Source organism: Nesoenas mayeri, assembly GCF_963082525.1.
Source record: "Nesoenas mayeri genome assembly, chromosome: 8".
Taxonomy (NCBI): Eukaryota; Metazoa; Chordata; class Aves; order Columbiformes; family Columbidae; genus Nesoenas; species Nesoenas mayeri.
In genome coordinates, this window is record NC_137554.1 from 21,033,341 (window position 1) to 21,056,038 (window position 22,698).

The 22,698-nt window shown below is 41.4% G+C and overlaps 1 protein-coding gene across 3 annotated transcripts in view; it reads right to left on the bottom strand.

Annotated features, from left to right (window-relative positions):
- Window positions 1–22,698, bottom strand: part of CC2D1B (coiled-coil and C2 domain containing 1B) — a 36,688-nt gene that overhangs the window by 11,321 nt on the left and 2,669 nt on the right. The window contains exons 3-20 of one of the 3 annotated variants that reach the window (XM_080348743.1): window positions 21,618–21,759; window positions 16,997–17,112; window positions 16,126–16,245; window positions 14,909–15,046; window positions 12,770–13,043; window positions 12,324–12,448; window positions 12,103–12,178; window positions 10,874–10,984; window positions 10,412–10,542; window positions 10,057–10,129; window positions 6,648–6,760; window positions 5,680–5,872; window positions 3,266–3,438; window positions 2,508–2,633; window positions 1,922–1,980; window positions 1,550–1,666; window positions 1,005–1,078; window positions 282–340 (exon numbers count right to left, since the gene is read on the bottom strand). In XM_080348743.1, the coding sequence (XP_080204869.1) occupies window positions 282–340; window positions 1,005–1,078; window positions 1,550–1,666; window positions 1,922–1,980; window positions 2,508–2,633; window positions 3,266–3,438; window positions 5,680–5,872; window positions 6,648–6,760; window positions 10,057–10,129; window positions 10,412–10,542; window positions 10,874–10,984; window positions 12,103–12,178; window positions 12,324–12,448; window positions 12,770–13,043; window positions 14,909–15,046; window positions 16,126–16,245; window positions 16,997–17,112; window positions 21,618–21,759 (2,220 nt within the window). Of the gene's footprint in view, window positions 1–281; window positions 341–1,004; window positions 1,079–1,549; window positions 1,667–1,921; window positions 1,981–2,507; window positions 2,634–3,265; window positions 3,439–5,679; window positions 5,873–6,647; window positions 6,761–10,056; window positions 10,130–10,411; window positions 10,543–10,873; window positions 10,985–12,102; window positions 12,179–12,323; window positions 12,449–12,769; window positions 13,044–14,908; window positions 15,047–16,125; window positions 16,246–16,996; window positions 17,113–21,617; window positions 21,760–22,698 lie in introns of those variants that run through there. The other 2 variants (XM_080348745.1, XM_080348744.1) reach the window with 2 other exon arrangements.

Here is a 22,698-nt window from a genome sequence, read left to right on the forward strand (position 1 = left end):
AGCTGGTGGTCAGCCAGCCAGGGGACATGCAAGCCTGGCGCAGAGATTACACTGTCAAGTGTGAGGTGTGGAGAACAGCAAGGGAAAGGTGCAGCAAAGCTCAAATCTGCAGGAAACAGATTCAGCTTTGTTTCTCAGCGAAAGTTTCTGTTTTAAAAATGAGTTTGGGCAGTATGCCTGTAAGTGGTTTTCCTTTCTAGAAGAAAACCTACACTCCCTCCCTGAAGGCCTCAGAAGCCAACGCACTGGGAAGGGTCGCAGACAAGCCAGAACACACTCACCGCACTTGGGTACTGAAATTCAAACTTCACAAATGCATCCAAGTCTCTTGGTGATACACCTGAATAAAACAACAACCAGTCAATCCAAACAGCCAATACAGACATTTTCATTGTGTCTGTTAACGTTGAGCAGGATTTTCAAGAACACCTAACCGATTTTCAGTTAGGTGACTCATGATCTGTCATTTGACAACAGAAAAGCCCATCCACCAAACCAAAATCTACTAAAATGTTGCATCCAAAGGAAAGAAATCTACTTTTATTAATGCTATCATTAGTCCTGAGACAATCTAGCACAGATGGTTTACAAGTGCCCCAGAAACAAAGGACTAAAAGCTGTAATGTTGGCAGGAGCAACTCGTGTCTGCTTCAATACACATGAAGTCGACTCAGAGTTAGGGCTGGCACTCAAAATAGGAGGTGAATATGAAACTTAAATTATGACCCAGTTATAAGCAAACCCAAGACAATTTAAAGTTTTTCCCTCTGTCCAGATGGAACCCAGATTCTCTTTATTCTTCTGAGTTGTTTGCTTTTAAATACCTTAAATGTTTAAAGGTTTTTTGGAGGCCTGAGTCTGAAATCTGGTTATTTTGTTTTAATGAGTTGTGGCAACAAAAGTCTCAACTCCTGAAGTGGTCTTCAAGGTAGAAAAACCTCATTCCCCACCACCTTCCTTACCTACTCAAAGGAAAAGGCCCACATACCCTTTTGAGTACATACCTGGCGGAGCTGGTAGGTTTATCCCCCTGACAATAAGAAGGTGCATTTCTGTGCTGTTGAGTTCAGAAAATATCCTGTGAAAAAATAAAGACAAAAAAGCATATTCATTCCAGTAGCCCACTACCACTTGATCCAGTGCCAGACCAGGATGCCAATAGCGTCTGTCAGACCTTTTTCAATAGCGCATTCCTACACAGATCATCTTCATCAATTACAGAAAAGCGAGGAAAGAGCACAAACCAAGATAGAAACATCTCTGAGGTACAGTGAAAAATGCCAAGAACAAAGCCCAAAGGCAACAGGATTAAGGGAGAAATAAAGAGGAAGAACAGCTGATATAGCAGAATACAAGAGATGAAGTTGGAGGTATTTTGAAAACAAAAGAACCCAGAACAGAAATTAGAGAACAACTTCTTCATATTTAAGTCATTGAGAGTGTTCTTTCAGGAATGCTGAGCCTAACCCAAGTTTGCTGAATCCAGCAACAGCTAGAAACCAGAAAACTCATTCCAGCCGGTGCGAGAAATCCCTTTGTTTTTCCACACCTTATCATTTTAAAAGTTCTTTCCTCAAAGTGGTGGCTTGGAGGATCCATTCCTTGTGCTCGTGCAAGCTGCAGGATGTCCATGTCCTTTTTACAACCTTGTGCCAGTTTCTCAAACCTACAGAAGAGGCAAACAAACAACAGAAAAGCTCCACATGCAACAGCACATCAAACAGAGCATTCTCCTGAAGAGAGGCCACAGAGTAAACCCCGGAACAAGCCTGAGAGCGACTCAGAGACGCCGGCCTCGCTGTTACCGACCCATTCACATAATGGGCAGCTCACCAACCTGACCCCCATCATCTTTAGAGGGTTCAGGCAGAATCAAGCCTGACCACAGTGTGGATGACTAACAGTCGGCAGAGGGGCTTACCGAGTCGTTTCTGCAACATTTCCCAGGTGCATAAATTGCTTGGAATACTGCAAACACCTCTGTCAACACAAACAAAACCAAATATAGATGCACTTAGTGATCCTTATACACTGACTCATGATTGGCAGAGAGTTTTGAGGTCGATGACAATCTAATTTAAGAAAAGTCAAGAGTTTTCCCAAGTCACCCCAAAACATGCCCTCCGCCCCGAGCCCTTTAAGCCCAAAGCCGAGTACAGAATTTGTATGAGCTTTTCTGCCCTATTACTTTTTAATCTCTTAATTTCTAGATATAAGGTTCACCCAAGGACTAGTCTTAATTATTTGGGTATTATTTAAAAACTTGAGCGTTCGTATTTAATAGTGATAATTTGACAGTCCCAAGCCTCCAAGCGCACCTTCTGACTTTAACTAGCACGGAACCCAACCCTGAAAATTCTCCACTTTAGGACGCACAAAATCAAAAGTATTTTAAAAGAAAAACAAAAGACCCCACAGAAACAATTATGGGTTTATAATATTAATAAAACTCAGAGAAACATTTAAAAAGTTTTGGTTTTGATTTTTAAAAAAGATAAAACAGTCACCTCATGTTGGTCCTTCAGCAATTTTATGAGCTGCATATACACTTCATCTGCTTTCTGGGACAGTCTGACATCTTCATGGTGTATGAAGATAAAATCACCCTCATCATCTGTAGGGGGTGATGGCAGCTGCAACACAAGAACACCACGTTTCAGAGCCCTTATAGGAAAAAATGAAGTAGACGAAAAGCAGAACATATGGAAAGGTCACTGAAGGGAGACAGGTTTGTTTTCCTCTCAAGGCAATTCTGAACCAACCACTACTTACACCACTGCCTGACAACTGCTGAAGTCATAAAACCCCACAGAATGTCTTACAGGCCTAATTCCCTCATTATTCAGGTCAGGAGAGCTATTATAGTGCAGAGAAACCAGGGCACCACTGTAACACACACACACACCTGATCCTCATCCCAAACTGCAGTTACGACACAGCTAAGATGTACTCGCGCCCTAAGTCCAGTGAACACTTTTGCAAGCTGCATGGCTGAGGTGGGCCATGGCCTGTCAGGGAGCAAATGGTTCATGGAGGCTGAATTTTCTGAAAATCAGGCACATTTGAGGAGAGTAGAAGAAACCAACCCAAAAACTAAAACAAAAATATAGAGGAATTTCAGGGCTCAGTATCCAGATTTGTCACTTGAACAAACCAACTTAAAATCTGTGTCAGGAAATACTTATTAAATCATTCACTCTTTGAAGTAAGTACTTAACACGTCCAAGAATATGAAAAAAAGCAGAAAACTAACAGTATTACTAACCTTGGAAATATCAACAGGTTTGCCACATTTCGCTTGCTCAATCTTTAGGTCAAAGCTCTTGGCTGTTCTGAGATACATCTTAGCTTGTTCAAGGTTATTTTCCTTCTTTGCTTTGACGGCTGCCTTCATGTATTGCTTCTTTCTGTTCTCCAGAAATTCCAGCTGTTCCCTAACTGAAAAACAGTTGTATGAAAACCCTTGCTCATCTGATGCTGCCATGCCCCTGAAACAGGTTTATCATGTTCAGTTTATACCCAGAAAAAGGTCAGCAGAAGTATAGATATCAAATAAGGACATTTCCTTACTACACTTAATTGTTTCTTGGCCAGTTTCAAGTATCAGAAAAAGAAACAAACTTCCTTTTAGCATGGTATCCTTCATCAAAAGACCTCGTAGCACTTCAGAAGTGTGACAATAATAATTACGGCCCCTTATTTGCAGGCAGGAGACAAACTCCAGTGCAGCTGATGGGTCCAAAGCAGAAGCTGAATCCAAACCTTCAGCTTGACATGTTAACTTCTAAAGGACAGCAATTATTATGAGCATCTTCTGTACTCATTTCTTTCCTTTCCCCTGACCTCTCAGAAAAAAAAAAGTGCAGATGAACCAATGTGCAGGCACACAGAGACATACCCACTTCTGCTTGTTTGTAAATCTTTACCATCTTAGTTTCTTATTAATTCTTGGGTCTCCACTTTCCTTCCCAAACAGTAAGGACGAACACACAAGCCAGAAAAAACTGCTTTACACCGTAACAGGTCAATGCATCCTGCGTCTTCTTATAGCTCGCTTAGGAAATGGTGCAGCATGAGCTGATTACAGCCTTTTCAAAGATACTCATACTGTATTCACCACTGCACTCTACTCGTGACTACACGAGCTAAACACCACCTGCAAGAGGTGCCTGTCTCAGCAAATAAATACACCAGTGACTTCCTCACTGTGTTCACTGCTGTCAGATGACAATCAACTTATTCCCATCCTTGTGAAAGAACCTGCAGTCCTGGTGCTGTGAGCAATTTGCTCGATCAGCCAAAACCAAACTAATTAGACAAGATAGCTAGCCCAGATTCCACCGAGACAAAACCTGCAGTGTACTCTGCGAGGCCAAGACACAGAGCACAGGTATTTTTCAGAAAAAATCTGTGGAGAATGGACTGAGCAAAGCCATTAATCCAACTGATCTTAGCTTCTTGACTTTCCTGGCAGAGGCCTTAAGTGCAACTGCTCCACTCAGCTCCCATACCTCCCTAAGCCTTGTGCTCTCCAACAAGAAAACAGGTTTTTACAATTGATTTATCATCTACAGGCAGTTTTAAACTGCACTTCATAGTTTCAGGGGGAAGAAAGTTACATTAGGATCACAGAATGCACTTTAGCCAGTTAAATATAGCTTTACAATAGTGAAGTACTGATGTTTTGTTGTGAAAATCAAGTCACTATGAATTTGTCCAGGTTTTTGTTATTGCACCTATTGGTCATATTTTAAAATACTTTAAATAACCCAGGAGAGATGACTGTAATGCCAGAGATCAGGGATTATCAATCCCTTCACAGCACAAGTCTAGGGCAATTGACACATGTGATGCCAGCTAAAACTGCAAAAAATAAACCTCCTGAGGATTCATAGATTTTCAAAATCAAAATGTACAACTACTACATTCTAGTGGTCTTTATTAAAAAAGTAATGGAATTTTTTAGAGAGAAGAGCCAGTGTGAAATACCTTTGCACTCTGCAAAAGAACTTGCACCAGCCAAGGAGGCAGTTCTGCTTTGTCCTGAGGGAACTACCCAGGGCAGATGGAAGGAGGATGGGATCACAGTCAAGGCACGACAACAGAATCGGGGAGAGCCTGAACACCACTGGTTGTGCCCAAACCACAGCATGAGGAGCTGGCTGTCCCTTACTATCTGTACAACTCATCTTGTACAGACAACTTTAGTGACCTTAGCAAGAGGAGGACTAGAGGTTGACGAACTACAGCCTATACACCAGCTGGAGATTCTTGGATGAAGCACCAGGCAGAAACCAGTTTGGTGTAGGAAGCTACATTAGATCAGCGAATAATTCACACTGGCAAGCTGTCCACTTTAATTGGAGTATATGTAGAGTTCACATGGGAGCAGAGTGAAACTTTATGAATCGATATACTTTTTACATCAAAATTAATTAAAAAAACAATCACCCTTATAATTAGACATACTGCCTCTGTGAAATAAAGCTGCATGGCTGGTCTGGATCTGCCCACCAGCAGACACATATATTGAGGCTCCTGTCAGAGGACATCTGTGCCACACATTCACAGGCTCATATCTAAAATATAATGAAAGGAACTCTGTACCAAAGTATTAAACAAAACTAGTGCAAACGACTAGGAAATCGATCACTGAGAATGATGATCCCTTCACCTTACCAGCTGGTGGGAGGTGATCCACTGACTCTGCCTTGTCCAGAGTGGAGGGTGACGCAGCCCGCTCCCCACGCTCAGGAGAGCTCTCCTGCCCAGCCGTGGCAGACGGCACAGTAATTGGCCTAACAACTTGAGTCGGCTTTCCAGGCAGCTGAGCAGGCTTCTTGGCAACTGGGGCCTGTGTCAGAAGTTCATTCTAGCATAACAGAAAGAATTTCATATTACATACAATAAAAGCTATTTCAGACTTGAGGACAACGTCTCAAGCATCAACAACCATGGTTATCGCTATATCAGCCTCCTGGTATTGCTCTTGAGGGGAGCATAACATAACATTCTAGACAGCAAATTTTAACTTCTGGGGGTTTATGAGCTGTGCCACACCAGTAAGCAGCTGGCCTATAAAAGCATCAAACCTCCACTATAGAAGGGACAGGAATGTTGAACAAGGCAGTGATTAAAAAAAAAAAAAACAAAACACAACCATCCAGGAATTCTCTCCATGAAAAGCTACTCCGTTTGAAAGCACAAACCATCAGCAACCAAATACAGAGACATAAAAAAATCAAACCGAAGTCTAGAGGCTTGTGCTGCCTGACAAAAAGCAGTAAGTGCTGAACACAAAATAGGAGCTACTGAGATGCAGGATGAAAGTACAAATACAAGTGAAGGGGTGGCCAGGATCTGAAGTGTTTGCTTTGAAAATATAACCCACATGTAAGACAACTGAGAGCCAAACTCTGGACTCACAAGACTCTGTATGTACTGACTGTAACAACATCTCATATCTATTTCTGTCCTACACTATAATGCAAATTGAAATTACTACTGAGATCCTGTACTCTTCAGACTTCTGGGAAATGTATTCCATCTCTGTATCCTTGCTTGACTGAAAAATCCAACGTCCTCATCTCTGCACACCACAACAGACAGCATTTTAACTTTTACACATCCTATTAAGAAATACTAACCTCCTCCTCTTCATCATTCTCCTCCATATTTGCCAGCTTGCCGGCACTTTCCAGAACAGCAGCTATCGTGCCATCACCTTCCGTTGCTGCAACACCAGGAAGGGGAGGAAATCCTGAGGAGGAAAGGAATACAGAAGTTGCATAAGAACTATGTTCTGTCTTCCATATTTCTTCTTTTCTGTACAGCTATTTCTATCCAAGTATCTATTATCTAATGTATTTCAGAATTCAGTGCAACTAGACTGAGGCCGAAGCCACAAAGCCTTGCTAGATAAAGTCTGAGCAGCGCACTTAAGATCAGATCTCTCACGGATATCCAGGCTTAAAGAGATTATGTCAAAATGATGCAATAACAGAGCACGGTTTTCTAAATTCAGCAAGTGGCAGTCAGACAAGGAACCTCACAATCTCAAGATTTTGGTAACACTGATGACTCCAGAACCAGCAAAGAATTCAGTGTTTCTCCTTCGCACCAAAGGATGGTGGATTGTACAAAAAGTTGTTGGCTCCTTTTTCCCTTTTCACTATTGCCTCACCTGAGTTGATCCAGTCCAGCAGAACAACAGCGCTACACCACAGAGTAATAAACAATACATCAACATCGCTGACATCTGCATAATACACTGTAACATCAGCCTCTGCTGAAAAATCTACTGCAATGCAGAGGTTGCAAAGGCAGAATCCCAGTAGTTAAAAGATGAAATACACAAAGAACAATCTTTTTTATTATTTTATTATCCTTGTGAGGATGGGAAGAAGGCCTGATGGTGGACAACAAACTCTCACTTCCATGCTACCAGTTCAGTGTCAGCTTCAAACAACAGAGACTCAGAGCCACTACTATCAAATGTCTGTTAAGATTTATCTCATCAATACGTAGCAAGTATGCTTGTTGCCAGTCTCATTTCTCACAAAAGTAATGATAAACTACATCTGAAGCTAGAGATGGCTGCTCCAAGAACAGAACAGCTTTGAGGTACACAGGCAGGCAGAGCACAGAATCCTGGGCTGCTGCCTCTGTGTGATTTCTGACCCATTACTCAGCTGCATTTCTGTCTCCAGGGAGGTCAAGACTGGTACTTATCATCCAGATGCCATGAAATGCACAACCAGTCCATTGTAATCTCATTGCTGGGTCCAGTGACTGCTCAGTGGTTGTCTTCAGTGTAAATCATATGACCTCTAAGCGAGGAACTAAGTTACCCAAGGTCTACCTTGACTTCAGTAAAGCCTTTGACACAGACTCCCACAGCATCCTCACAGCTAAGTTGAGGAGGTGTGGTCTAGACAATAGAGTAGTGAGGTGGGTTGCAAACTGGCTTAAGGAGAGAAGCCAGAGAGTGGTAGTCAATGGTGCGGAGTCTAGTTGGAGGCCAGTATCTAGTGGAGTGCCTCAGGGGTCAGTACTGGGGCCAATATTATTCAATATATTCATTAACGATTTAGATGAGGGAACAGAGTGTACTATCAGCAAGTTTGCTGATGACACTAAGCTGGGAGGAGTGGCTGACACGCCAGAAGGCTGTGCTGCCATCCAGAGACCTGGACAAACTGGAGAGTTGGGCGGGGAATAACCTAATGAAATTTAACAAGAGAAAGTGTAGAGTCCTGCATCTGGGCAGGAACAACCCCAGGTTCCAGTATAGGTTGGGAAATTACATATTAGAGCGCAGTGTAGGGGAAAGGGACCTGGGGGTCCTGGTGGACAACAGGATGACCATGAGCCAGCACTGTGCCCTTGTGGCCAGGAAGGCCAATGGCATCCTGGGGTGTATTACAAGGGGGGTGGTTAGTAGATCAAGAGAGGTCCTCCTTCCCCTCTACTCTGCCCTGGTGAGACCACGTCTGGAATATTGTTTCCAGTTCTGGGCCCCTCAGTTCCAGAAGGACAGGGAACTGCTGGAGAGGGTCCAGCGTAGGGCAACGAAGATGATTAAGGGAGTGGAGCACCTCCCTTATGAAGAAAGGCTGAGGGAGCTGGGTCTCTTTAGTTTGGAGAAGAGGAGACTGAGGGGTGACCTTATTAATGTTTATAAATATATAAAGGGTGAGTGCCATGAGGATGGAACCAGGCTCTTCTCGGTGGCAAACAATGATAGGACAAGGGGTAATGGGATCAAGCTGGAACACAAGAGGTTCCACTTAAATTTGAGAAAAAACTTCTTCTCAGTAAGGGTGACAGAGCACTGGAACAGGCTGCCCAGGGGGGTTGTGGAGTCTCCTTCTCTGGAGACATTCAAAACCCACCTGGACATGTTCCTGTGCGACCTCACCTAGGCGTTCCTGCTCCAGCAGGGGGATTGGACTAGATGATCTTCTGAGGTCCCTTACAATCCCAAACATACTGTGATACGCATCTTTTCAGAGATGTAAATACGGAGTCCGAGTCCCTCACTCTTACTAATATTTACCAAGAAGTGGATCACATTGTAGAACAAGGGATGTCAAACTGCTTTTCAGGGACAGCTTCAAATCAGAGACTTCAAAGCAGTACGTGACCTGACAGAACTGGCACTGCCTACTTTACTACTACTACAGTGATTATCATTGTCATATTTGACAGTGACAAAACAGCCACAAGGTCCATGTCCCTTTTCTAGGGTTGTTTGGTTTTTAACAACAACAAAATCTAAGCACCAATTTGCTGCGCTAAGTGTATCTTTCCAAAAGAACACATCAGGCACAAGACAAAACGAATGATGCTTCCTAAGGGAGAAACAGGATCACGTAAACCAGAGGCGAATCATTCACAGGTGACCTTGCCCAAACTTTTACAAACACAGCACTACAAATTCTGAAGAAGATAAAAAGGACACAGACTGTGTCAAGAAGCAGGTTCATTTTCTGCCTCTGTTTCAGTGCAATCCTGGGCATGATTTGCTTCATCTCTGTAGACTGCTTTTACTAGCCATGAGAGCTGCAATACTGATCTGACTTGTCACGTGTTGGAAGATGCTTAATTAAATACAGAGTCCTGAGTCTCCTGCTGGGAATAAATAGAATGGGAACATCACAATTTTTTTCAGTTTTCAAAATCTCTTTCCACTAAATTAAGAAGCAAATATTTCCAAGTTTACTCTTTTCTCTAGGAGGGCTGGCACAGAGGACAGACAGGTGATATTTTCAGCACCTGCCCATTGTGAAGTTGTTTCAATTTCTCAAATAGGGCCAGTTTCAAGTTCTGATGCTGCCAAGCAAGCACTCAGTAATCAGGAATATTCACCAGTGTGAAATTCTGGGAGCATGTTAATAAGCAGTTTCACAATAAAATCAAACACCAAGGCCAGCCCACTCACCGAGAAAAAGGAGGAGCTGTTCCACAGCACGAGGAGGTGATACCTGCACACCTCCTCCAGAGCCCAGGAGATACACAAAAGTTGGTATTAGGACATTTTATATTCATACTTACCAGGAGGAACAGGTAGCTCAGAAAAATTAACTTTTCTCCCTGCTTTATGGGCTCTTATGGCATCCTGGTATTGCTGTAAGCAAAGGCACTCAGTAAGACATAAAATGAAGCTGACTATAAATTAGCAATCATCTGTACTTAACCAGCATAAATATTGCATAATACACAGTATTTTGCTATATGTGCATTGTCTCTATTTCTCCTTCCTCCAAATGCTTTACAGCTTCCCTACTGGAGCTCCTTCCAAACAGGAGGACAATATATAAATTATTTCAGCCTTGAAAAAGTCTTCAGCAAGAGAACTAGTTCAAATGGCTTTGTTGGATGCGATCAGCTCGCTACACTTTCATTTTACCTTGGCTATCCTCTCGTGCATCCTGCCTTTCCGATCATCCCCACTCGCTTTAGCCTGTGCTGCTGCCGACTTGTACTTCTCAAGCCTCTGCTGCAACGCTTCCAGCACTGTTTTTGGCTGCTGCGGGGAAGCTTGAAATAAGACAGACAATGAAATGCCACATGATTCACGTTTCAAAATGTATGAGCTGCCTTTTTCCTCCCCTTCCTTACCTTCTTCAGAGACAAAAACATCATTGCAAAGTTATATTATGAATAAAATTCTTCTAAAGAAAGTTTATTAACTTCTACCTTCCATTACTGATCCAAAACAAAAGTACACATGGGATCTGCAGCAAACAATATTCAGGAACATCAGTAGGTTATACTCAATCATGCTGCAGTTCAGTGGGTCAGGTAGACCTTCAAGTGCCCTCCAGCCTTGCTATTTTAATGTTTTACTACACAAATCCAAAAGTCCTACCTGAAGCTTCTTGGGTCTGAGGTTCAGGTGTGGTAAGATCCTGGGAACTTCCTGATGGAGCCTGTACCTTTTGCCGGGACGCATCTTGCAGGTTTCCTCGTCTTTCAAGGTCTGCAAAGCGAGGAAAGCAGGAAGCTTCACAGCGTATTCCATGAACCACAAGTCAACCCATGTTACTCAGAAAACCATCAATTTGATCACATCATCTTCCTGAAAGCTTTTTGACTTCCAAACAATATAAGCATGGCTGGATAAGTTTAAGGTTCCCATTATTCAAAGAAAATGCTTTATAATAGAAAATCACAAATGCTGATTTAATTTAGTTTAGCGCTGCTTGAGGGGGGGAAGGAAAAGTAAAATCAGTTCAAGTATTCTAAGAATTTTCTCCCCAAAATATAATTTGGTCTCTTGGTAGATGGAAAGAGTAAACAAGATTGCTAATTGACTAAAATATCCTAGTAACGAAAGATGTGCTGAAAAAGGGAAGCAAGTGATACCACCTATTCAGACACTTGGGTTTCTGGCATTGTATAACAGTGGTTATTCCAGAACACAGCAAAAATATTCACTTTATAAGGCAAGATTGTATCATGGTTGAAGTTTATTTCTAATGCCATTTGGGGATCGGTTTACAATTTAAGGAATCATAAATCTCATGGCTTATTAAAATAATCTGTCAAGTAGTTTCTTAGAAGAAAATAGTCTGCTTAAGTAAATTGTTTAAAACACTAAGTTGCATGGAACAAATATTGTTTGTGGTGATACAGGATCTACTTGAAAAACCACTCCCTTACAAGGATCGAAGTTATCTTTAATATTGCTAACTTGCTTTAAGATTTAGACTTCACTGAAGTCTGTTTGTTAACCTTTTAATCTGAACGTTATCAATTTCAGTTGAAACCCATAATGCCATCAAATATTACAGTAAACTTTAGAATGTGCCACGACTTCTTTCCCTACCACTTCATATACTGGTTGCTATTATCTAAAGTTATAAGAACAGGAATATTAGACATCAATACCTACTTGATCTTGTAATTCACAGGGAGTAACTTCAATATAAATAATGATACCTCATTTTATTTTGTTGATTTTGATTAGAATTTGAATATACAGTAAGGCTCAGACTAAGTGACCTTCAATTCTTACAGTTTTGCAATCAAATTCAGAATCATTCTGTTACATCATAGCGCGATATCTTAAAAGGGTTTTTCTAAGATAAGCCTTACCCTGAGGAGACGGAGGCAGATTCTGGAGGTCTATCAGCTGCCCACTATCCAAAGCTTCCAAGACCACATTAAATTTCTAATACAGAAAAAAACCAAACCAAAACAGAGACTTATTTTAGTATGTCCAAGACTTGCTGGCTGCCACAATGCATATTTGACAAGCAGTGCATGTGGGTACAGCACAGGATATGTTTAGCATTCAGGATTTCTTGTGTGCCTACCTTGCCTGCTCGCATGTATTCTTTTGCTTTCTCCAGATCCCCTCGCTGCTTGGCTTTTAGAGCTGCTAATTTATACTCCTTCTGCCTCATGAGAAGTATAGCTCGTGTGCTGCTCTTCTGGAGATCTGTGAGAATGAAACAATGCTGAGTCTTTTGGTCAGGATCTTAAAACGCTTTGAAGCTTGGAATTCCGCATGTCACAATACTGAAGGAGAAACTAAGGCATGGGAAAAGTTAAGTGAAAGATATTGATACAGCACATATAAAGGCTCTATAACAATAACTGATTCCACTGCCAGAAATTCAGCAGCACACTGACAATTCTATCTGACACATTCAGCAGGGAAGTTCCTGAACAAGCAGTGCTTTTCTACATGATACAAGGATCAAGAAAGATGTAGCATTAAGATAGTGTTGCGACTGCTTATCCTCTCAGATCATGGTACCTGTTTCCATGGTAGGACTAGAAGCAGCATGACCCTGTAGAGATTCCGATTCCAGATGCTGCACTGCCTCATGAGAGGTCTTCTGCTCATCATCTGCAGCAGACTCTGCTTTATTCTCTGGTAGGACGCTGACTGCACCTCCAGAATTCTCCAGCTCCACTCCAGTGGCCGCAGGTAAGTGAGAAGAACTCTTTCCTGTGGCAACAGGAGGTGGCATTTCGTCCTCATTGATTTTTCTGCCTTTCTTCACTGCAGCCAGCATGGTTTCCAGTGTCTGGCAGAGATGGAACAGCAAAATCAACAGGCATTTTCATCAAACATATTATTAGCATAAAAATCATTAAACCATAAATTCATTCCCTTATTCGTGACGGGAGGTATTACGCACATCCAACTATATAACTGCAAGTACCTCAACACCTAGAATTATAGGATAGCTGATGTGGTCCACTCAGCTTTGTCACAGAAAGTCACCGAGGAAGCCATTTATACCACCTGTAGATGCATTTTATGTATTTAAAACAAAATAAAATAAACTACTCTGAAATGTGTGGATTCAGGGAAGGAAGGAGTCTGCAAACCTGTTTAATGCATTGAGAAAAGCCATTAAATACTAAAAAAGGAAATGGAGCTTCAGCTGGTGACCTATGGCAAGAAGCTCTCATCATCCATAACATAGGTTAACTGCTGCTCATTTTTTTAAAACCCTTCCTACACCAGAAATATTAACTCCCTCAGTATTTTTTTAATTTAAGGTTCGGACAAAAGACCACGATGCACTTTAAGCCAAAACAAAAGTTTTACTTCTTCCATCTTCCACAGAAACTGAAACGGAAGCACAGAAAGACAACAACAAAATCTCATCAGCGCCAGAATCACTGCTATTTTTGGTCAGCCATGACATTATCTGACCTATTAAGCAACAGTGACAGAGATACTTTGGTCTGACTGTATGCAAGATCGGGGTTCAGACCAGTACAGCAACCCACACACAGCTCTCTCTTCTCCACGTGTGGGATGACAGACTGACTGGAAACGGAATTAAACACCGCGATTAAAGTTTACCGTTCCAAGAACTACGTACAGAGATTACCATACACAGTTTCTTGGTGTGTCACCTGGTTCATTAAGGATCTGTGAGCTGTGAAATTAGATCTCATTTGTTATCTTCAGCTATACTGCCTAGGAACAAGGAAACTCCCTACCTTGAAAAATAAAGTGGCAAACGGCACAGAAATTTTGTTACAGGATGAAATAAGCTGGTTTGCCTGTCCCTCTTGTTCTCTGAAAGGTGAGGTAGTTTCACGTACATCCCTTTCAGAGTCAGTGGATACATGGAGACGCCTCCTTCCTTGTGCCTTTCCTCCCCTGCGTTTGGCCTCAGTTGTTCCCTTTGTGCCCTAAGACACCTGGTTGCTAGTCTGACACGACACTCTTCCCTCCGTGACAGCACTGAGCTATAAAGCTTTGCTTGACAAGAGAGAGCCGGCTACTGTCTGAGGTGATGCAGGAGTCCAGATGAACACACGCGGGGAAATAAAGGCACTCTGCACAACTAACTACAAGCACGCCATCTGGCTGAGAACATAAAAAGCTGAAGAAACCACTCCTTGCTGCAATTTTTAATTGCCTTAATGAAAAAAACATGTTCTATTCATTTTTCAAGCACAGCCAAGGCACTCAGGGAAAGGTATCCCCTTCCTTTTTCTCACAGAACTGAGTGGAAGGTTGGGATCTAAGGGAAGGCATCAGTGATGAACTGGAAGGTACATGTGCTAGGAAAGCTCCTGATCTATGCTTTAAGGTAACACTGAACAGTCATCACAAGTCAAATTCAGATCTAGACGGGTGAGTGTAACACCAGAATTTACCACAAACTCTGCCTCCAGCTACCACCAGCCACATTCAGCAGAAACAAAGCTCATGCACAAAAGGCATCTGAAGTTACATTTACTCTGTGTATTTGCTCCATCAGATTGACAGTACGTAACAAGATATGCTTTTAAAGTAACTCAAGGCAGCACACTGGAATTTCTCTCTCCTTTCAACAAATTCACACATCTGGAAATACTCTGAACTACACTTTAGAGAACGGACTTCGCCCCCCACTCTTTCACATACCCGAGGAACCTCACTTACCTTAAGGCCTCTTTCGTATCGGCGTATTTTGGCGCTCTCACCCACCTCCTTTGCATTAGAAATTGCTGTCCTATAGTTAGCGATTCTCTTCTCTATTGTCTGTTGCAGCTCACTGGTAACAGCAGGAAGTGAGGTGGTCTCAGAAAAAATAATAAAACAAATCAAGAAAACTTATTTCATCCAACTATATGAGTTTTCCCACAGCTTTGAAAAACAAATACTCCTCCACACACTCCTGTTAAGGACGAAAGAGTCTCTAAAACAGAGGAGCACTTGTATTACGCTAACGGTCCCTGGATCCACCTTTGGGCTTTCTCTCAAAGGCGCAATAGAGAAGAATGGGTGGAGACTTTTAAAAAACTCAGAGTCACAAGGTAATTGGAGCCATGTGGTCAGGGAGTAGGTGAAGAGAACAGTTAAGTCTCTCAAACACTGAACAACAGAGGGTGTGAAGAAGTATTTTGGCACAAATCTTGACTTTTTCTTAGTTTTAAAACATGCTCGTTTACTCCCTTCTGGGGTTCTTCAGGCTGGCTTTACTACAACAGCTCTTTTTCCTCCTCCTCCAGCCTGGAATCAGTTCAGTGACAAAAGCAGTCTAAGCAAAGTTACAAGCAGCTAATTACAAACCCTCCACAGCTACCTTTCAGAGACCTTTCAGATGGCTACTGATACAATTATTGCCATTATCTCTATAGAAACGCTCTCAGACTCATTTATTAACGGGCCAAATGCACAAGGGCACTGGAATCTGTAGCACCAACAGAACTATGACAGTGACTGAATAAAGGATTTGACTGCATGAGGATTGACAAATTAAGCTGAGAAAGCTAACACGACGGAGGAAAATTCCACAAAGATGTCAAAGATATTGAGTTATAAAAAGTTTCACTATTTCAGCACACTGCTCCAGGGGGAAGACAAACTCTGGAAGCCTGAACTGCAGTCTGCATGCTCACATGTATGATGAGGGACAAGGTAAGATTGATTCCAACTGCCTATCTTCTAAATTCTATGCTAACATTAAAAATCACCCTCTGAACAAAGCAAAAATTCACCTGTGCCAATACGACATTGGTTTCCACACAAAATCCAGCTACAGTGTACTTCTTCCTTCCTTGGAGGACAAGATAACCCCTATGGATCCTTGTTTGTGACCCTCGTATATGAAAACAGTGATTCGGCAACACTGTCAGGAACACGCAGCTCTTTCCTACCTGTGGTTGCAGTTCAGGTTGCTCATTTTCTGGTTCAGCTGAAGATGGCTCCATTGCTATGATTTCATCCTCACAGGTTTCTGTCTCACCTTCCACTCCCAGAACTTCTTGCAATTCTGCCTAAAGTAAAAGTAACAGCCAACAAAAGGCTTTTCCTCAAAATTCTATATTTTCTCAAAAGACAAAATCAAGTCTCAAGCTCCAAAACCTCTGGATGGACCCTGAGTCCAAACAGTCTCTAAAAATCTTATATTATGGTGGGGGTTTTTTTGTTGCTTTTTTTTTTTTTTAATTAATGAAACTGGTTCCACTTATATTCACAGTACGAAGTCAGATACCACTCCACACTGCAGCTCCAGGATCACCACATAAGTTTGTGGTTAGAGATCTGAAGCTGCAGAAGTTCAGGGATGGTACTTTTACAAAGTTCCTTCCAACCCAAATCTAAAATTTCCAAAAAGAATCTATAAACAATAGCAGTGAAAACCACTGCTAAACATTCCTTCCTTAAACCCTGCCAAGCAGATCACTCATCAAAATGACAAATAATTTCTTGGGTGATATTCTCTCAAGTCAAGCACCACTTGGAGCAGCAGCAAAATGGTGACAGATGTCACTTTATGGAATGTCCCTGGCTGTATTTCATCAGCTGATGCGAAATGCCACACACATGCACGTTGGCTAGGAAACTCTCTTGCTCTGGTGTGCAGGGGTTGGACCCCACGAAACCTTATATCCAATGGAATGCTTTTGCAATATTTTACCCTCTCACCACAAAGTTAATAGACATTTTTGCTACATGCAGTTTTGTTGTTTGGGTTTTAAAAAAGCTAAAACATACCAAACTTTTTGCTAACAAAGTTATGCATACCAACAAGTCTGTATCTTTCTCCAAGTCTTCATCATCTGCTTCCTCCTCCTCATCTTCATTCAGGTCCTTCATACACTCTGCAGCCATCTTTTCAATGTGATCCATGGGCAGAGGAGCTGTAAAAAAAACCACAAGGAGCCATAAACCCTAAGTAACAATTACACAGTCACTGGATATAAATTCTAAAGGAGTTGCTAGCAGCTGAAAGAGAGCAGTGATTTCTCCTTTTGCTGCCCCTTTATCGGATACACTTATAGGTAAATGAGTGTATATGCACTAATATAGACCAAAGACTAGGGAAGTGAACACCAGAAAAACAGCAATATTAGTCTTTCTGAGAGTGACAGCTAGGGCAGGCAAGGAAAATGACTGCATCCAATAAGCTAGCTCAGAAATTAGATGTCAGGGAGAAATAATGTCTGTTTACTAATTTGAGGAGCCTGAACAGCAAAACCATAAGCACCGTGACACACAAGCAGGTACAGTGGGACACAACCGTAAAGAAAGCATAGCCACAAAAGAGAACGATACAGTGGCAGGTTTGCACAGTAATGACATTGAGACTGAGTGAGAAAGACAAGTAGGACTGGATGAAACAACTGCTTCAGGAAAAAATTACTAGAAGTCACCTCTAGCTCCTATGCTGATTTAAGATACAGCCGAGTATCTCAATGTTATTCACAGAAATACCTAGTAACAGAAACTTTGTCATTTTGACAGACTTTAATCTGCCAAAGAAAAACTGGAGAATACTACTATTCTCAGATGTTACATCAAAACTGTATCCCTCAGTTAAGATAAAAATCAATGGTAGCACAAGAGGAAATAAACTGTTGATTAATAAATCTGATTAGAAGTTTCTATGTATGAAAGGGAATTAGTGGAACAGCCTCTGTCCCCAGTAGGAATAAACATCTGAACTAGTTTTGAGCTGATGCTAGATATTTATGAAAGGTATTTATGATGTGACTGTCTATATTAACAAGGCCTGGACTCAGCATCTTTGTCAGGCCTTTCTGTTCTGTGTCCTTTGCCTCATGTCAGTCTACTCTTACAAAATGTAATTCACTCCTGGTGAATTCTGCCTGACAGAATAAATTCTGACCCCATACGGAACAGAAGTGGTCCATATCCATCCATACGTAAATTCTATCCCCAGCCTCCTAGTTCTACCCCTTTTCTTCTCTCCCTCATGTTGAACTAATTTGAGTCAAAAGTTCTCATCATGCCTGCTGGTAAAAATTCCATTTGCATTTTCTTTCAAAGCCAAAACTACATTGTTGTGTATATTACAACATTGCATATAGCCAGAAATCAGACCAAAGTTGAAGGCGTTTACCATAAATAGTGCTGAGCTCCAAGAGTTCCCAATCAAATTACAACTAACTAAATCACTGGAATTTTGTATAGAGTCTACATTATGCTTGAGGCTCCAACAGCTGATCCATTTTCTCCATCTACAGTCTTAAGCACAAGAATATGTCTCTCTATCTCATGTTATTTATAGGTATTCTTTGAAACTGATAATGCATATTAACATCAATTCTAGAGACACACTGAATAACACAGGCCATAAGCCAAACCACTGACTCTTAATGTGACAAGCAAGGAGGCACAGCAAACTATCCATATGTTTGAAGACAGTAAGAAAGAAGACAAGAACATCTTTCTACCTTGAGAAAATATTTGTCTTACGCAGCAAACAGTACTGCAAAGTCACACTTGGCATAAAAAAATAGAAAGCTCCAAATCAAGGCATCATACTTGTCCTGAGCCCAAGAGCAGCAGCGGATCACTGGCACAGAGAAATGCAAAGAAAATCAAAACAAGTGCTGTTTTTTCTACCTCTAAAGCTACACTTCTGCATTTTCTGCCTTGCTGGCTCATGCCCATGTGATTTTCCTTTTTCCAAATCTTTCTTGGCTACGTTGTCTTGCAATTTCTTTTTAAGCTTCTGGTCCTCACCCTGAAAACTCTACTTAATCTCTTCTTTCTGAGTTTTCATCTTTACTTCCTGCTGTGCCACCCACATCTTCCTTAACTATCAACTTCCTTCACACACTCTCAAAGGTGAAGTTATTTGCACACAAATCCCAACTGTCCATGTAAATGCCTCTGATACTTCCCTATGCAGACGCATGACAGTGACTCACCACTGTCAGTAAATATTGAATAAATTATAGATCTACAGGATAGAGTTTTACAGTCAATTTAAAGGGATCTTAAACAGATCACATCCTTCCTCCGCATTTGCTGAATCAGCTGAAAATTAAGCCAGGTACAAAGCTGTTTCTGTTCAAATCTAATTTACCGCATTAGTGCTTCAGTACCTGTATCAAACATCTGGCTCATATATTTGACCCTGAGCAAAACTCTCAGCTAGGACAGCTGGCCATGCCCAAAGGCTGTACTTCAGGGACCAGAGTGTCCCTTACGTGAAGCCCCACTAGAGACAAAAAGCCAACTGAGTCTCCTCAGAGGGGTGGTTCAGCTCTAATCCGGAATGGCAGGTTGAGGCTACAAAGCCAAACATTCCAGTGGCTGAACAACTGGCATTTATCGGTCCCAGGCAGCAGAGATCGCTGCACTTAATATGTTGCAACAGTGCGGCTTTTGCTGCCTACACCTTCAAGCTACAAGAGGAGATCACTTTTCTCACCTATCAGAGCTCCAGAATGTAAATCCAGGAGTGAATTTCCGCACCTTGTGCTTAGCCAAGACCCAAACACTGGTATGTATTGTACTGGGTCCCTTTCTTCTGTCCCTCTTCAGACAGGATCTGTTTCTCCTCTGTCCCTGCTGTACCTTCCTCCTTTCCAGGCCACCATCCTGTCCCCACCACCACACTGTGCCAGTCTCACAAGTCCCCAGCTGTTCAACCATACACCTGCCACAAGCTTCTAATCTACAGGACATTTCAAAAAGACAGACCCAATCTCAAAGCAGTATATTTCACAATTACACAAAAACGTACAGACGGTTTAATGAGTTATCAAGGCTTTGTAACCATCTTATAAATGCTCTATGTTCCCTCCACCTGCTGTAGAGACAACACCAAGATGATAGTTGAACTCATCCCAAATGCCTCTGAATTGGGTTAATCTTTTTGACTCCCTACATATACTTCCAATTCTACCAGGAAAACAGAATAGTTGTAAATGATTTTGGAGAAATTTTACAAGCCATAACACATATCTTCAGAAGGCATAGTAAGTGTTAATTTTGCACCTTCTGAAGTTTCATTTATTGCTCATGAATAAAGAGACTCAAAGAACACAGTAAGTGAGACATGACCAGGGCTAGAAGGAAATCAGCACTTGAAAAGTTGCTGACAACATTTTAAGAGCTCCTGACACCCAAATTCATCCTCAAAGCACTATCCTGCACATTTTAACCATGATAAACCTACGTCAAATGGCAGAAGTTCTGCTGTCGTGCTTATTAGCACAATTATGTGTATTAGCTTTAAGGCTTTACTACAATCTTGAAATCTGGAGAGAGGAAATTATTTAGAATTTAGTTTTGGATACAAACACCTCTCCATCTCTCACCAATTATTGTGTTTAGACAGTCACCTTTTCAAAATATTTTAAAATTCTTAATTTCCCTGCTGTTCTGTCTGAAGTCCTTTCAAAGACTACAGGCAAATCACTGCAGACCTGCAAAGAAGTCTGTACTTGCACCAATTCTTACTTCCAGCATTTGCTCACAGCCCTGTAGCAAGGGCAGCTCCTTTTACCTGGTCCCATCCCAACCACTTGGTGCCACCCCTCCCTTGCAGCCACAGCCGTGTTTAAACTGGCAGGTAGCAAACCAGAGCAAGGAACTGATTCAGCTGAAAACCGAGCACAAGGACAGAAGTTTATTTTTATAGATCAGTTTCCTGAACAGGCTCCCCCTGCAGCTCCATAAATATGTATAGCAGCTTGGAGGCAGAGCGTGCTTGCTAGAGGCTGCTCCTCTCACCAGCAGCAGCCTGGATTTCTGGTAGATTACAGCAATCCTGTAAAACACTGCATAGCTGCATGCAAACACTAGCAGACAAAATGAACAGATGCTTAAAATATTAGGAATAACCTGATATAACAGATGCTTAAAATATTAGGAATAGCATGCATAACAAAGGCTACAGGGTTCTCCCAGTAACTCCATCAGTTGCAGGATTTCCCTCTTCAAAGGGTATTCAATTTTGATTCCAAACGCCAAGTAACTACAAATGTAATGCTTATTCAGTAAATTCAGTCTTTAAACAAAAAAAAGCCCCAGAAGAACAAACAAACAACCGTCCACAAGAAATACAATTTCCATTTTGAATTAATCTTGCACCTACTACACTTTTTAATGACTTCATACCGTAAACAAACATGTCTTAATCTAGTCATTAAATTGGCTAGCCATCATATACCTTTTTTCCTATGTCTACAAGAGCATAGGCAAAAAACCTCTTACCCTTTTTGTGGAGCAACAATTAAACCTTTCAAAGTAAAGGAAAAAGTAGTCGCAATTTCAGCTTCTATCAGTGATGAAAAAATATTTTTACATAAACCAGTGATTTGTAAATAGGTGTTTTTAATAAATTATTCAGGTTGTCAATAAATAAAATCCAGATACTTCAACTTACTTTTCCCTTTTGGTTTTGATTTCCCTTCTTTCACTTTTGCTCCTGTGATAGCAGCAAGCTCTGCTTCCAGGTCCCCGTCATCCCCACCTTCCTCCACACCCAGCAGCATCTCTTCAGGGTTGAAATCCATGAACAGCCCCAGCTGCAGTCAAGGGAAAATAAAAAATTAAACCAAAATACTGCAGTGAGAATAGACATGGTACTCAAAACCAGCACACTACATGAATCGTTTAAACATTTCCATGTGTTCTGGATTCTGTTGATTTTTTTAAAGCTCGCTATCATATCACTTCTATTACCAAACAATGCATACAAGACACCCATAACTGAAATAAGGTACATAAGTCTTAATAAGCCACAAAGGCATCTTCTAAAACTCTACACAACTGTTTCTTAGAATCAAGACTATCTGACATAACAAGGTAAAATAAAATGATGCCTGCTATACTCAGCCTCATGAAGCAGACACCATCAGGGAAGTTGAGGGCAGTTCCTGTAACAGCTAAGCTACAAAATATTTAATCATCAGTCACACAATACAGGTCTGACATGCGTACACTGCCGAGATTTCACCCTTATCTTTCAGAATAAGCTATATTTACATGTACAGAACCATTCTGTACTTCTCATTATCTCAGTTCGTAAATCATAAACACATGGAAAACAAACACACATACACAGACACAGCCAGTACAAACCCAGAAATGTCTGTGCTACACCGGAGAAAACAAACAACTGCCTGCAACAGATCATCAGCCAAGTGACAGCATCTCAGGGAATATTATTAATAGTGGTAATCAGAATTTGACAAAGTAGTAGGGGTTATCAGTTGTTGTAAAACATGCCAAATGACATAAGTAACACATAAATCTCTGAGGACTTAGTCTTAAGGGTATTCTTCTAAGATATCATTTTATCACAATTTTTGTATTGCTGGTTAAGACACTAACTGCCCTAGAAGTAACAACATTTTTATTCAAAGTATGCCAAGCTTTTTATTAACACGAATTAACTGAAGCAGATCTATCCTGTGAGGTAGGTGGAGCAGCTTTCCTCAGACTTTTTCACAGCATGAGCCCCT